General features: G+C 36.2%; 1 protein-coding gene across 7 annotated transcripts in view; it reads left to right on the top strand.

The window, feature by feature from the left end:
* The window catches only part of SRBD1 (S1 RNA binding domain 1), a 220,176-nt gene that overhangs the window by 96,458 nt on the left and 107,324 nt on the right, over positions 1-16,394 (top strand). For all 7 annotated transcript variants that reach the window (XR_002085708.2, XM_019468785.2, XM_053890656.1 and 4 more), the window contains exons 15-16: positions 7,372-7,463; positions 16,208-16,290. Coding sequence is in view for 6 of the 7 variants with exons in the window: in XM_019468785.2 (XP_019324330.2) it covers positions 7,372-7,463; positions 16,208-16,290 (175 nt within the window). In the remaining variant the exon portion in view is untranslated. The remainder of the gene's footprint in view (positions 1-7,371; positions 7,464-16,207; positions 16,291-16,394) is intronic.

Genomic DNA, 16,394 nt, shown 5'->3' with positions numbered 1-16,394 from the left:
CTGCTGCAGACGACAGTTTCCTCTGCAGTTAATGCTCCTCTCTTTGGGCCGGATTTTCTTGTCTTGGAGTCAGGAGGCCCTGTCCTTTTGCTTAGTCTGACATCACGTAGGCTCCAGGCCTTGTGGTTGCTCCTGTGGCAGCTTTTTCTTGAGCTCCCTTCGTGGTACCATGCAGTACTTGTGACAACTTCATGTTGATCTCAAACGTAGATGGGGAAAAAGAAATAAAGAAGGGATTTTTAAAAGAGAAAGCAGACAGTGAAGGGAAGGGAGAGAGAGAATAAAAGGGATGCTTACTGTGGAGAGTAGTGGAGAGTAGTGGAGACCAAGCCATTCTTGGTCAGGAGTAGCTTCTACCTCACTTGAGGGACCCAGCCTACAAATGGGAGACTAGGGGCACCTGGGTGGCTTAGTCAGTTGGACGTCTGACTGTGGCTCAGGTCATAATCTCACATTCATAAGTTTGAGCCTGTGTCGGCTCTGAGCTGACAGCTCAGCCTGGAGCCTTCTTCAGATTCTGTATCTCCCTCTCTGTCCCCTTCCCTCACTGGTGCTCTGTCTTTGTCTCTCTCAAAAAATAAATAAACATTAAAAAAAGACAAACCAAATGGGAGACAAGCTCTGCATCCTTTTTGTCTTTCAGTTTGTTAATTTGCTTTCCCCTATAATAGTATTTGAAGATACCAGTGATTTTTGGCATCTCTGGCATTGAATGTCCTACTGCCAGTAGTACCAGGGATTTCAACGTAATATTTTGACACAGTGGTCCACTGTAGAGACATAGCATCCTTGTGAACATAGACCTCTGATACTAAATAGCATCAAAACTAACCGTTGGTTTGTTTAGAGCCTGGAAGGATAGGTAGCTGGTGCTCTGAGGAAGCTCAAACTCCAAATTAAAGTTCTGCTCCATAGTTGCTAATTTGGGTCTTCCTTTTTTTTTTTTTTTCTCTGTGGCTGCAAAGTGTTCTTTATATCTATGTATGGAGCACTGAAGGAAAGGTAGCCGAGGGAATTCTGTACTGTTGAAATCTTGCTGTGTGGGTAAGGTATGATAGGATGTCCATCTGGGAGTACATACCCACCTTTGGTAGACATTTGAAGTTCTCCCGGGATTATGATGGGTCCTCTGTGTGATTACTGTACCTTTGCCAGGCTTATTCTCTTTGGAAAATGCTCAGATTTTGAAAGAAGGCTTGGAATTATGTTTTTTTCTTTTCTTTCTCTCTTTTTTAAAACTAGCAATTGAATTGTTTCTAACGAGTCATCCACCAGATGGTGCTAGTGTTACATATCTGAAGGTGAACTTCTTTGGCGCTATTGAAATCTTGAGCTTGTGTGTTTTCTTTTTCTCTTTCACCATATTGTTTTTAGTGGTTTTTGTTTTTTTTTTTTCCACGCACCCTGCTTTCCTGGCACGCTAGCGTGTCACCTTGCTTCTGGTACGCTGTGGGTAGTGAACTGATTGTTCCTTGGTGATCATGAAGGATAACTTGGGAAGTGGATTCAGAGGCCAAGGACTGAGTAAAACTTAAGGATATATGAAATATGTAATTTCTTGTAAAACTTTTCATCATACATTTGTTTCTTATCTAGCCTGTGTGTATAAATTGAGAACTTGTTCTTTCTGCTCCAGCTTTCTTTTGTTATGGCAATGTCATAAAACTTACTGTTTGAGATCTAGAAGCCACGTGTGGAAGTTATTTGTAACAAATGATATGTTTACCCATATTAAATTCAAAATAACTTTAATAACTGTACAAGAAAGTTTGGTAGAATAAAAGAGAATGTTGGGTGCTATGTGACACCATCTTTTGTGGCAATTAGGAATTGTTATTTTAAACTTAAATTTTAAACTTTTTCTGTTTACAAATATTACATGGCTATTGAAGAAAAATTAAAAAAAAAACAAGAATGCAATTAAAGGAGTAACTCATTTAAGCACTTTTAACATCACATAAATCTTTTTTTCTTTTTATGTAAAAATTTAGGTAAATTTGAAAATATTAGATTGGTCTTATAGCCCTTTTTTTTTTTTTTTTTTTAAGTTTATGTATTTATTTTGAGAGAGAGAGAGCATGAGCTGGGAAGGGGCAAAGAGAGAGGTAGAGAGAATCCCAACTAGGCAGAGCCTGTTGCAGGGTCTCAACCTCACAAACTGCCAGATCATGATCTGAGCCAAAATCGAGTCAGAAGCTCAATTGACTGAACCACCCAAATACCCCTCATGTTTTAGTCTTATAACCATTTTTTTTTTTTCACTTAGTTTTTGGCAACTAATTTTTAGTGACAGTATAGCTTTTCATTTAATGAACCCTCTAATGATAGGGGTTTTGGTTTTCAGTTTCTTTCCATTAAAGCTATGCTCTGACAAATAGTACTTGTTCATTTTTTGTGTATTTTTAAATATCTTTTGTATAAATTCTTAAAAATATAATAACTGATTCAGAAAGGATGCATATTTTTTTAACTTCTGATTTATATTTTCAGGATACCATCCAGAAGAGTTCTACAGCTTAAACCTCTTTAACAGTTTATGATTTTGCTTGTTTCCTTACTTCCTTATCATCACCAGGTTACCCTAGTTTTTAAAGTGACTAGACATTGCTCATTTGAAACTCCCTGAAATGACAGTTCATCACTAAATATAGGAACTTAAAATTGCTTTGATATTGTCCTAGAAATAAACTTTGTACTTTAACCATTAAATCCTAGAGTGCCTTGTGTTCACGGGGTTTTGGTTTGGGCCTTGTTTCCTATCCCTAAAGGACAACAGCCGTCCTTTCATACTTTAGAACAGGTTATCTTGTGTGCAGAGCACAGAATCCAGGTCTGTGTTGCCTAACTTTTTTAGTACTGTGTATTACTTGTTGCGGAGCTTAGCTCAAAGCATTTACTCTCTCTCCATATGAATGTTTCTCAGTCTGAAAATTTGGAAGAAGAATTTTTAGATCAATTATTTTTAAAAACTGTAGTGAAATAAGCTGTGCATTTAACCTAGTAGTTAGTGTGTATTATTATTATTTTTTTGTTGGGCAGAAGGAAGATATGAAAACTGTTAGCTAACAGTAAGGTTTGAGGAATTCCAATGTACTTTTGAAAAGAATTAAAAACACATCAGTTTTTGTTAATTTAAGCAATATATCCTGGCTGATTTTGATATCTTCCTAAATAACTGCATTTTCATTTAAGTAGATTACCTTTGAATTAAATTCTCCTGTTAACATGAGGAGGCATGTGATTTAAAATAAGAGAAAACAAAGCTATTTTCATATTTGGGAAATGGGGAGAAGAGAGGAGACATCATGTAACCTTGTAAATGAATGTGAAAACTATTAGCCTAATAACTTAAAAAAACAAATGGCTAGTTCCCCTGTCTCATGAAAGGAATCCCCACCCCCCATCTCAATTTCGTAAAAGAAAATTGCCATTTTCTTATTGTCAGAATGAATAGTCACTCTAAGAAAACTACTTGAGAACTGGGTTTTAAAAGATTCATCAACATACAATCTCTTTTGGCAGAAGATACTTACAAATTCTGTAGTTTAAGCCTAGCTTTAAAAAAAATAAAATTATATTGATAAATGGTCAGATTTATGTAATAATTGAATTTTACTTGAGATAACAAAATTTAGCATTTTTAACTTAAAGAGTTTTTATTAAAATTTTAAAAAATGAATTTAAGAGTAAATGCATCTGTGTTGTGGGCATTTCAGTTTTTAGTTTTGAGTGTATGGTTTGTATATTTTTAAATAAAAGAGACCCTAAAATCATGCTGAGTTTGATTAGGTGTTTTTAAAAATGCCTATTTAATTACAGAGCATTATTACAGTAACATATATATCTGGTAAAATGTGAGTCCAGTGTGGTAGCTCCTGAAATGTACTTTCATATTTTTAACACTTGAGATATTTGCCATATATATATATATATATATATATATATATATATATATATATATTTAGGTATTTACATGTACCAGCAATTTCATTGAAGGAACTTCAGAGCACTGTAATAATATTGAACCCTTAGTTCATTTACAATTCTCTCATTTAAATTCCCCCCAAATAATAAGTTCTGCTCAAAGTCTTGTCTGCTTTATGGCAAAAGAAAGAAAGTAATCAAATTGCTAAGATTATGAGTCCAGTTTCTTTACACCTGAGAGAAATTTGTTTTATGGAATATAATATTTATTAAATCAGGAGCTGTCTGAATTTTATGTAAAGTTCCTTTTTGCTTTTTTCAAAATATATTGGAGATAATTGGAGTCCTTTTCCAATAATTTATTGGGAAACTTGGAATACACAGAAAGTGGCTTATAAAATCTAGCATGCTCTCTGAATGTCTATCCTTGAAATCCAAATAGGAGTGAACAGAATGGGGGTGGGGTCATTATAACTTTTGTTCTTCTCAGCTTCTCCTGGAAAAAATCATCACCACTCCCAGCTTGATTTGTTTCATTTAATTCTTGCCACATACACTTCTTAGGTCCTTCAATGTTTTATATTGAAGAAGTCAGTGTTGAGGTTTTTCTGTTCATTTAGATTATTGGAGCATTCTGATCTGTGCTTAGTACTGAACTGTTTATTGGACCCATGCTATGTAATAACTAAAGCATATGAAATTTACTACATTTTGTATTGATTTAATATTAATGTTAATCTAAAATCTTTTGGTGCAGTGTGTCACATCTGTTTTGTATTCCTCTGTTTAAAAGAAGTGGCAGTGTGGTATTTGGAGGAATATTTATTATCTGAGTGTTTTTCTTTGCAACAGTTTCCCTCAGTCTACTGAGAATTATACCTTCCAAGAGACAGTGAATCACCCAGAAAATTCTCAGGTACCAAGTTGCTAAAGGCCACACTTAATTGGAATTTGTATTTACCACTTCAGTCTCCTTTACTTAATAGTGGTAATTTTGGAGCCTTCTTGAAATGATAGAAAATAAATTTGTGGTGAAATTTTAAAAAGTATTCTTTTTCCTTAATAATAGGTCCAGCCTGCACTTCATGGATGCTCTAGGTTTTTTTAGGAAAAACAAAACAAAACTTTGTTAGACTGCTGATTTGTGTTTGAAACCAGATTTTCCATGACTAGTGACTGAATATTCTTATACTGTGATGGTGCTTCCTAACCTCTTTTGGGGTTGTGGATTTCTTTAAGTAATCAGTGAAAACTATAATCCCTTTTCCTAGAAAAAATGGATAAACACAAATATTTTGTATACAGTTTTTATTAATCCTGTTTTTCCTTGCCTAGAAGACCAAGGGCCCCAGGTAAGGAAGTACCACTATGATGGAACTGAAAAATCCCTTCTAGTATGTTGGTTTTAACATCCTATTATGCCACACTAAGAGTTTTCTTCACTTCAAGCTTTATTTGACATTACATTTTCTCCTTGATCATTACATAGTAGAAGATAAGCAGAATCGTAACTCTTATATTGAAGAAGAAGCACAATTACCTTTTTATTTTAAAGTCCATCTCTGAAATCATAGAACATATTTGACCTTCTCCATGCTTTAGGTTCTATGTTAGACACAGAAAACAAAACCCATTTTACCTTTTGATTGGAAGTGAAGGCATTGAAAGAGAGAAATGTGCTCCTATGGATCCATTATTTAAGAAAATGGTTCTTCTTTAAAAAGATATTATTACATGTATTGTTTAGTACAAAAATATGGGTTTTCATTTTAATGAGGGGTTGTAAAACTATTCAGAAGTTATTTGTGCTTCTTTCTGCTGGTTAAGAGCTCATTCTTGGGTTTCAAGCAGATTAGGGTTCAAATCTTCCTCAGTAGTTTACCTTCCAAACGACCTTGGGCATATTACTTATCTGTTAAAGCAAATTTTGTAATATGCACTCAGTTACCTCCTTTTGTATCCTGATGGTAGTATTGATGAGGAACAGGATAAACAGCCTTGCTTTTCAATCGCAGCGTGTTCATTTTTCCTATTATGAAATTTAGGACAATAGACTTGGTTGCAAAAAAATATAAATCTTCATATTCCCCAAAATAATCTTCTCAAATCTTGGTGGTTTTTAATTGTTGTCAAAGTTCAGTCAAGAGTTCTTGAAACACAAGGGGTAGCAAACTAACTTTTTCACACTTTTCTTTATCAGTGTTCAGCTCTTAAAAGGGGGCAATATGTTAAAAGGTATCCACTAAACTTGTCTCATAATTGAAGTAAATATTGAGGAACAGAGAAGGGAAGAAGTTTCTAATAGTGGATTAAAAATTAAGTGCTAATATGCTTCTGCTTTTGAGTCTTAATGCCTAGATGGCATGGCAGAGAGGTATAGGTCTTGTAAATTCTAAGGGTAGATGATGTTTCTTTGCGTGTTTTGTCATAAAAAAATGCCTCTAATTTTAAAAATGTTGAATGAACTGTAGTGATGTCAACCACCATAAACAGGTCAGCTGCAGAAGAGTGGTGTATGAAGTGTTTGGAGGCAAAGAAGAAAGGAAGAGGATGATGTATGGGATGCTTTGATTAAATAGATGCTGAAATGAAATGGTTTGACCAACTGCCTGAAGTCAAAGGCTTCAAGTTTACTGAAGGATGATTTTAGATTCTCCTGAAAAGATGTGGGATAATATCCCATCTGATCCCCTTCCTGTTCACATTGTGGTTGTTCATTATAATTGAGTAATAATAATGGAAGTGTCTATCGCAGTGGTTTTTGTATATATCCATATATGTACATATCCACACACATGTGTATGTGCTTTCCATGATGCTTTAGAATGGTTAACTCAGTTGGGAGTCATTAAGTATCAGTCAACAGTGGATTATAAAGAGAATTTCAGTGTATTCTGGAAATTTGAAGTTGGCATCAGGGGAGAGTATCCATTGTGTTTTTCTATAATCTATTTGATTACTATGGACAGGAAACAACTGAATGAATTCATTATGTATTTAAACCTGTGTATTTCTGGGGCACCTGGGTTACTCAGTTAAGCATCTAACTCTTGCTTTTTGACTCAGCTCACCATCTCATGGTTTGTGGATTCGAGCCCTGCATTGGGCTCTGCGCTGACAGCTTGGCACCTGCTTTGGAGTCTCTCTTTCCCCTTCTCTCTGCCTTTCCCCTGCTCGCTCACTCTCTCTCTGTCTCTCTCTCTCTCTCAAAAAATAAATAAACCTAAAAAATAATAAACCTCTGTATTTCCTCTGTGCAGAACACAAACATTACTTGATCACTTTGTGTTTATGAAAAATTAAATGCTATAGGTACCACTGAAATAAAAAGAGAACAGGTGTTTTGTTTTGTTTTTTTTTTCTTATAATACCCAGTCTTACTCATTTATTTTCTTCGACCAGGCAGAAAGTTTGGAAAATTATATTCCCCCTTTTGTTTCTTCTCAGTATCGTCAGTGAAGCAGGGGCATCAATCTACAGTGTCAGCCCTGAAGCTAACAAAGAGATGCCGGGGCTGGACCCTAATTTGAGAAGTGCAGGTAAGAAACTACGAACCATCACAAAAGCATGTGATTGTGATACTTTGGACTTATGTTTTAAGCAAGCAAAATATTTACCCAAAATCATTTAGAAGATATATACGTAAGAATTGGCATGTTAGGAAGAAAGTGGTTGATTAGGATAATTAGAATTATGGAACAGAAGAGGAAGAATACTAGAAATTAGCCCAAAATCCCTTTAGTAAAATTAAATGCTTGAAAGTTAATAATAAAATTAATAAGATACTCTAAGATCTCATATTATTACTATAAAATATTATTTATTATAGCTTTTTATTGGCAAAATTAATATATTAACCTAAATATATTTATATTGCAAATTAAACACGCATAGTTTATTGCTAAATATTTGTCAGATGACCAGTTTCTCTTGTCTTGCTAATGCGGTTTCATTTAATGTTTAAAACAGCCTGCTTTGAGTTTAGTCACATTAAGTTGCTTTGGTTTCTGTTTTGTGGAATAGTTAAAATCTTGTGTGTGAAGAAATTAAGATAGTTTGATATGTCCTGTGAAAATAATTTGTATTATAAGGAAAATGTTAACTCTGGTCAGAACATTTTTCTGTGTAATAGCTGGAAATTTAGCCTTTGTTAGAAAGGGACTTTTGAAAAAAATTTTAACTTAAAATTTCATTGGCTATTCTTCAAGTTTCATTGGCTATTCTTGAAATATGTACCTGGAGATACATATTTGAAATTTTTTGCATTAATCTGAGGCTAAAAGCCTACTTACATCCAAAAGAGCTTGTAGTTTCCCTTTGATTGTTTGCTCCATGATACAGTCCCCTGTCTAACATGGTCATCTTCTCAAACTCAGATCCCAGCTCAAAATTTTGATCCTTCTGTGAAACTTCTCCCTGTCACAGCAGTTCAGTGTGGGCTTTGTCTCCTTGCCATGTGCTCGGTCAGAGGAGGAGATATAGTAATCATATTGGGAACTGCTAATACTAATCTTTTTTAAGCACTTAATATATGTGAAACATTGTGGTAAATGCATTACCCGGATTATTTTGTCTTAGTCTCATAATTGCCCTTTGAGACATTTATTATTCCCACTTTACAGATGAGGAAACCAAGGCTTAAAGAGGCCACATAACGAATAAGTGTATATATATGTACTTCTATAATAAAAGGATACTTTTCTTTCTTAAATAATAAAATTCAAAACCTTCCAAGTTGGTGGCACTGAAAGATAATCTTCTAACAGAACGTTTGAGAGAAATATCGTCTGGGGGGTGGCAGTCTCTCAGACCTCCCACTGCTACGGGGGCTGCTGTTTCCTCTTCACCACTGGCCTGTGTGGGTGTGTAATTGTCACAGTGTTGTGGATTACAACATCCCAACAAGACTCTCTGAAAATAGGAGATAATAAAAAGAGGAATCATTCTATGGTCCTACTTACTCAGATTCCAAAGGCTGGCTGTGTCTTCAGTGTGTGATTCACCGCAGGTATGCCTTCCTTCTGTGATTCAGCTTGCTCTCATATGGCAGTGACTATGTTTGATCCATATCAACTCAAAAAATCTACCTAGACATACTGAGTCTTCCAGGAGTGGTCCTGAAGGCAAATACTGAAAGAAGCTCGGAGTCTCCATTCTTGGTTTTCTAGGGCCACCACCTTTTCAATTCCTGATTTCTGACCAGAGGTCCTTCTCTTTCTTAGTGACTGATGCCAGGGATGACTTTATACTTCATTTGAGACCTGTGCTACCTATGGGTGTGGGTTTTACTTTTTAACCGTCTGTAAGTTTACTCTGTCTGAACGTAACAGAACCTTAACATTCATACAGTGTTAAACATAACGTAAGATGACCTTCCGATCACTACATCTTCTGACCTGTTTGTCAGCTTATTGAAAGCAGAGGTTATCCTTATATATGCTTATAGTCTCCCATAATAAGTTCATCATACATGAGAGGCATTTCAATTGGATAGATAGAATAGTAGGTAGGTGATATTAAAATGTTTATTATAGATTTCTGACTTAAAAAAGAAGATTGAGTATACCTGTTATTCCTTTACTCCTTTCTGAACTCCCACCAAAATGACAGTAACATGACAGAAAGAAGGCAGAAACTCAGGACAAGGAGGATGGAGAGGAAAGAACAGCAGCAATCATTTTGAAGCTAGAAAGCAGATGACTGAATAAGAAGTAAGGTAGCCAACTTGAGAGAGTTGAATACTAAGAGAGCATGTAGAAAACAGAGAACTAACCTGAAATGGGCATGGAACCCTTATAGGTTCAGGAAATTCACCAGGTTACCTTTAGAAGTATCTTGTGAGGGCAGTGGGTGGGTCTAAAGTAAGAGGATTGATTGAAAGTTTTGTTTAAAGGGCAATTAGACCAAGTTAAACCCAGCAATTCCACTCCTAGGTGTATACTCAAAGTTGAAAACAAAGACTCAAACAAAATACTTGTACACTGTGCTTATAGCAGCACTATTCACAATAGCCCAAAGCTGGGAACAACCCAAAGTCCATCTGTGGCTGAATGGATAAACAAAATGTGGTATATCCATACAATGGGATATTATTTTTAGCCATAGAAAAGAAGTACTGACACGTGCCACAACATGGATGAACCTTGGAAACATGCTGAGTAGAAGAAGCCAACATGAAACGCCACATATTGTATGGTTGCATTTATATGAAATGTACAAAATAGGCTGAGCTATAAAAGCAGAAAGCTGATTGGTTGTCATCGGGCCCTGAGAAGAGGGGAAAATGAAGAGGGACTGCTTAATGGGTACAGGGTTTTCTTTGGGGGGCGTTGAAACTGTTTTGGAACTTGATAGAGGTGGTGGTTTGTACAACAGTGTAAGTATAAAAAATGCCACTGAATTGTACTCATTGGTTAATTCTATGTTACGTAATTTCACTTCAATTAAAAAAAAAAAAGACCTTCCATTCCACACAGTTAAGTGATTGTTCTTTCACCTTTGCAGAAGACCGGAGATTTGTTTCTCTGGAGAGGGCTAAACAGAAAGTCTGTATACTGGAGGACACAGGTTATACATGAGAGTTGGGATACCTACTGAAGAAGGGATTAAATAATTACTTACATGCTGATGTAGAGATCTTGGAGAGCACTAAGTCCTCCATGCAGGAGATAGGGGAATTCTGACACCTAGACAAGAGAAAATACCTAAAGAACTGAGATCAGAGGCACAAACAGAAATGGGCCAAATCACCATATAATGAAGCCACAGCTGATAAACTCCACATTTAGGCAAAGCACTTAGAGGCAGCTTTTTTTTCCTCTTCCTGATGGACAGTCAAGGGTCACCTGTCATTTAAGGAAACTTACACTGTTAAAGATAGTTGGGGGGGGGGGGGGAGGGGACAGTACAGAAGCCACTTAGGTGAAATAAAGACTTTAGAAAAAGAAGAAAAACTTTTACATCCTTAGAGAAATGAAAGATATTTCATTCATTTAAACTTTACATAAAATAAAATTCACCCTTTTTAGGTGAATTTTTGAATTTGTCTATGCATTTTGAAAAGCTTAAACTAGTCGGGTAACCACAACCACTGACACCACAATCAAGATAAAGAATATTTTTATCAGGTCAACAGATTTGTCAACTTCTTGTTCAGAAATGTAGTTATTAATTAGGGGATCAAGATCATTAATAAGCTTTATAATGAAAAAATTCTTATTTGGAGTTGTTGAATGAAAAAAGACAGCACTGGGAAATTTTACTTACCTTCCTCTGTTGCTGTCTGATGGCAAGGGGAAATTTAAAATGAGGTGAGTGTTGGACTTTAGAAATGAAAATTTCCACTTTGATATTCTTAGATAACAGAATATGTCATATTTTTAGATAACAGAATAAGGCAAATTTTTTTAAATCTCACTAACCTTGAGATCATGACCTGAACCAAAATCAAGAATTGGATACTCAACCAACCAAGCCACCCAGGCACCCCCAGAATAAGGCAGATTTAGGAGAATACAGTTATTACAGTCTTTTAAGCAGGAAGTTTATTTGCTTTAGAAGCTTTAAGATTCTAGATATTTCATAGAACTGAAGACCAAAACCCATACCTTTTTATCCTTCAGATAGAAGGTATATTATGAAGGAGAGGGAAACAGTGCTTTCAAGGGTGCTACATACAGTGGTGCAGGTTGTACACTGTACATCCTGCCTAACCACATGCCGAAGCTCTGGTTGCTTACCTTTAGCACTCAGTCTGTGCTCCCTGCCCCTCTTTTTGGTGTAACTAACAGAATTTTTTCCTCTAATGCTTAACTTTTGTCTCAGTAGCAGTTGAGTTGTCTCCCTTTACACATCGAGTTACATTTTTCCCATTTAACAAGTTACCATATATTAAAGACTAAATTCCTATGTATCCTTTTTGTCATCTTTTCATTGGTCTGTCTAATGTGCCACAATGCAAGAAGCTCTCAATTACTGTGGCTTATGACGTGATTTGCTTTAATCTTCTTTTAATGGCATTTTTCTTAATTTTTTTAAATTTATTTTTGAGAGAGAGCGCACGCGCGCGCGTGCACACACACACACACACACAACAGACACGCGCGCGCGGGAGGGGCAGACAGAGAGACAGAGAGACAGAGACAGAGACACACACACACACACAGAATTGGAAGCAGGCTCCAGGCTCCGAGCTGTCAGCACAGAGACTGATGCACGGCTTGAACTCAGAACTAGGAGATCATGACCTGAGCTGAAGTCAGATGCTTAACCAACCGAGCCACCAAGATGCCCCTTAATGGCGCTTTTCTTATGCATTTCTTTTTTTCCATATAAATTTTAGAGCCATTTAATTAATATTTTAAAATCTCTAGAATATAAAGTGAACTTCTTTCTGTTAAATTGGCACTTTTATCTACATTCTGTACACTTAAAAAAATTTTTTTAACATTTGTTTATTATTGAGAGACAGAGAGACACAGAGCGTGAGCAGGGGAGGGGCGGAGAGAGGGGGAGACACAGAAGCAGGCTCCAGGCTCTGAGCTGTCAGACACAGAGCCCGATGTGGGGCTCAAACTCACAAACCGTGAGTCAAAGTTGGATGTTTAACCGACTGAGCCATCCAGGGGCCCCTGTACACTTTATTTTTATTACTCGCAGGCAATATACAACACAGTAAATGGATTGTCCTCCATGGTATTTTCTTATTGGTTGTTGATGGCATATGGTACTGCTTAGTTATTGTCTGGGTGTCTTTTAAAACCAGCCAGTTGAAATGTTGCTAGTTTTGATATTTTTTCAGTTGACTTGCTTGGGTTTTCTAGGTAGTCAGTCACCATCTGCAAATCATCGTCATCATCATCATCATCATCTAGTTTCTATCTCTTCAGTAATTATACCTTCCTTTTCTTGTCCAGTTGCGTTGACTAGAATTTCCTGAACAATGGTGAATAGTAACAGTGATATAGGGATATATTGACATCATGTGGGCAAAATAGTATTTGGCATATGTTTGGATATACTACATTTAAAAAAATATAGGGGTGCCTGGGTGGCTCAGTTGACTAAGCATCTGACTTGATTTCAGCTCAGGTCATGATCCCATGATTCATGAGTTCAAGCCCCACGTCGGGTTCTGCTCTGGCAGGGCAAAGCCTGCTTAGGATTCTCTCTCTCTCTCCCTCTCTGTCTTTTCCTCCCCCACTTGTGCTTTTTCTCTCTCTCTCAAAATAAATAAACCTAAAAAAATAAAAATACATAACCACTTCATTGACATATAACTTACACAGCCTCAAATTTGCCCTTTTAAAGTGGATAAGTCAGTATGTTTTAGTACAGTCAGAATTGTGTGACCATCACCTCTATCTAACTGTAGAACAGTTTCATCCCAAATAGAAACCCAGCACCCATTAGCAACAGTCCCCCTTGCCCTCTTCCCCCCAGCCTCTGATAAATACGAATCTACTTTCTGTCTGTATGGATTTGCCTATTGCCAACATTTCATATAAATGGAATCATTACAACATGTGGTCTTTTGTACATGGCTTCTTCCACTTTAGCATAATATTTTCAAGGTTCATTCACGCTGTAGCATGTATCAGCACTTCATTCCTTCCCATTGCCAAATAACTTTCTATTGTATGAGTATATCACATTTTGTTCATTCGTTCATCTGTTGATAGATATTTGGGTTGCTTTCACTTTTTTGGCTGTTATAAATGATGCTGCTATGAACATTCATGAATAACATTTTATGTAGACATATGTTTTCACTTTTCTTGAGTGTATACCACCTACAAGTAAAAATTGGGGGACATATGGTAACTCTGTGTTAAACATTTTCTAGAATTTTGTTTTCTATCTACTGCTATACTTTCCTCCCTGTTTATTCTCTGTCTCTTTCACTGTGTCAACCTTTTCTTCTCTATCTCACAATGTGAATGTGTCCCCAACCTTTGGGCCATGACTCTTCCTTTCTCTTCATTCTCTTTATCAGCACTTTATATAATTCCCTTTGCCTGAGCTACCTATCTGTCTCTTACCTTCAGGAATCTGTTGTCAGCCTGATCATTCTTAACCTACGGGTAGGCATTACTGTTAATTAAATAACTTCTTTCTTGTGTACCCTGACAGCACCATCTTCTTTTGAAAGCCTGGACATACAACTTTCCAGTGCTACTTCAAACAATGTTTAAGTTACCTCCTTCAAGAACAATGAACATCCTTCAAATGAACAATGGTCATTTTCCTCTTGTCTCCCATCTCTCCCATGCTTGGGTTTTTATGCTCTGTAGAGTGAGTTGCTCTGTAGAGTGAGTTGCTCGGTAGAATGAATAGCATCTGAAAGCAAAACACCAATTCTGGAAATATTAGGATCTATGTAGAGGTTGTGTATTGGGGACACTGTAATTCCAGAGGCTCTTAGGACGTACTGGAGAACTGTCATGTCCAGTTTATTGTTGCTGCATTTAGCAATATCAGGATGAACAGAGGAGATGCTAGCAGTGAACCAGTTAGGGAGGAACCAGGTCGAAAATAAGATAAAACCCTTTTGTGTATTTAAAAACTTTTTAAAATATGGAAATCTGCTCACACTTAACAACTTATACAACTGTCTAACCAGTTTCTAAGTATAGATTTTCATAATGTGGGTTTTCCTGAAGGGGTAGATTTGAGAGATTTACTTATTTAATATCTTTTTTTTTTTTTTATTTCTAATATTGCCTTCCTGCAATGAATGTTCTGATGCTTGTATTTTTTCACTTGGTTTACTGTTGTGGGTTCTTGTTTGTTTGTTTTTTGTTTTAAATCTGAAAGTATTTTGACTATGTATGTGTTTGAAAATCAGTCTTATTGGCTAGAATAAAGGAATGCTGCTTGCTTTCAGAGACTATGAGATGTTTCCCTGGTGGCATCTATTCTTACTGTGTAATTATACATGTGATTACTGGGGGGAGGCATTTCCCCTGTAACCTGCAGTGCTTGCACTCATTATTAACCTTTTGTGAGGTTTGAAAAGAAAGTGTATGTGAAGGCCTTGGAGTCCCCATCTCTTTGGTGGGGAAATAGGCAGATTATATGACACCAGCTTATCACTGTCTGCTAGCTTTGTAAGCTGCCATTATCACTGTATGTTAGAAGTAATAATAAAGATATGAAAAAGACTTGAGTGACCATGCAGTGAACTTGATGCTCAGAGTAGGTCTTATCTCTGGTGAGGAGATGGTACAAATCAGTGACAAGAGAACATGATAGTCCCTTGCATGAGGTGGCTTCTGTTGCCAGACCTTGAACAGTTTAACACAAGAACAGGCATGGGATCTCCTCTGATGGCCTTCATGTTTTCACTAACTGAGTTTGTATTTCATCCAACTGTCTGTGTAAGTAGATGACACTGACTAGCTTTCTTGAATTTAGAGGAAAGCTGTTTGTAGGTAAGGACCCAATGTAACTATATTACTGGGGAAAAGAAAAAAAAAAAGAGCTGTCTTTGGAGGCATCCTTAATATTCATATTACATTTCTTTTCTCCAGCTAAATCTATCTTTTAATCTAAATTAGATATGAAATTTTGTTAACATTTTGTAAAAAAAAAAAAAAAAAGACAATAAATGATGACCAAGTATAAAACCATGTGGAGTGTTTGAAGCTAACTCAAATCTCTTGAACATGGATTGTGATGTTCAAGAAAGGGTTGTGATTTAGAACTGTGAATGTGTTAAGAGTCAAGCATTTGAGACTCGGATCACAGTCAATCTTGCAATCGTATTTAAGGCAGTACAAGTGTGTTCAACAAGCAACTGACGTGATCTCTGGTTGCAGTAAAATATGATTCCGTCAGTTACTCATCATTATCAGGATCTTGTCCTAGTAACATATTTGATGTGCAAATGTATGTCATAATCAGGATTATTTAAAAGTAAAACAAATATATATATATACTTGTTTGTTAAAGCGTGAGGTGCCCTACTATGCTGTTTCAAAGAATGAACAGATAATTGTGTACGCATTGTAACTGTTTTCTATGTTTTTCCAAATGTATAACCCTTTCAACCTGTTTGTGCTCAGAAATGCCTAGGGATTCTGGTAACAAAATTAATCCTGAAATTTTGCCTTTACTTTTTTTGTGTGAAAAAAAAAAAAGATACTTTGAAACTTAAATTGCTGGTCTCCTTGTGTGGGAGAAGAGGGAAGGAATTAAATACTTGCATTATGAGGAAGTAACATAAGTAATTATCTGGATACTGCTTTTCACATTAAGCCATACTTATTTTCTGTTTTTTCAGTTTCCATAGCAAGGCGTGTACAAGACCCATTAGCTGAGCTGGTGAAAATTGAGCCGAAGCACATTGGAGTCGGAATGTACCAGGTAAAGCAGTGTGGGTCATTTACTTTATAAAACCCATCAATAGTATGCAAACTTGGCATCGTAATTAGGTGTCAGTGGAAATAGATTCCTACTTCCAAAGGTTT

Source organism: Panthera pardus, unplaced genomic scaffold, assembly GCF_024362965.1.
Source record: "Panthera pardus isolate Hobbes unplaced genomic scaffold, ASM2436296v1 HiC_scaffold_25, whole genome shotgun sequence".
Classification (NCBI taxonomy): domain Eukaryota; kingdom Metazoa; phylum Chordata; class Mammalia; order Carnivora; family Felidae; genus Panthera; species Panthera pardus.
The sequence above is the reverse complement of the archived record's forward strand: the minus strand, read 5'-3'. Positions and strand labels throughout refer to the sequence as shown.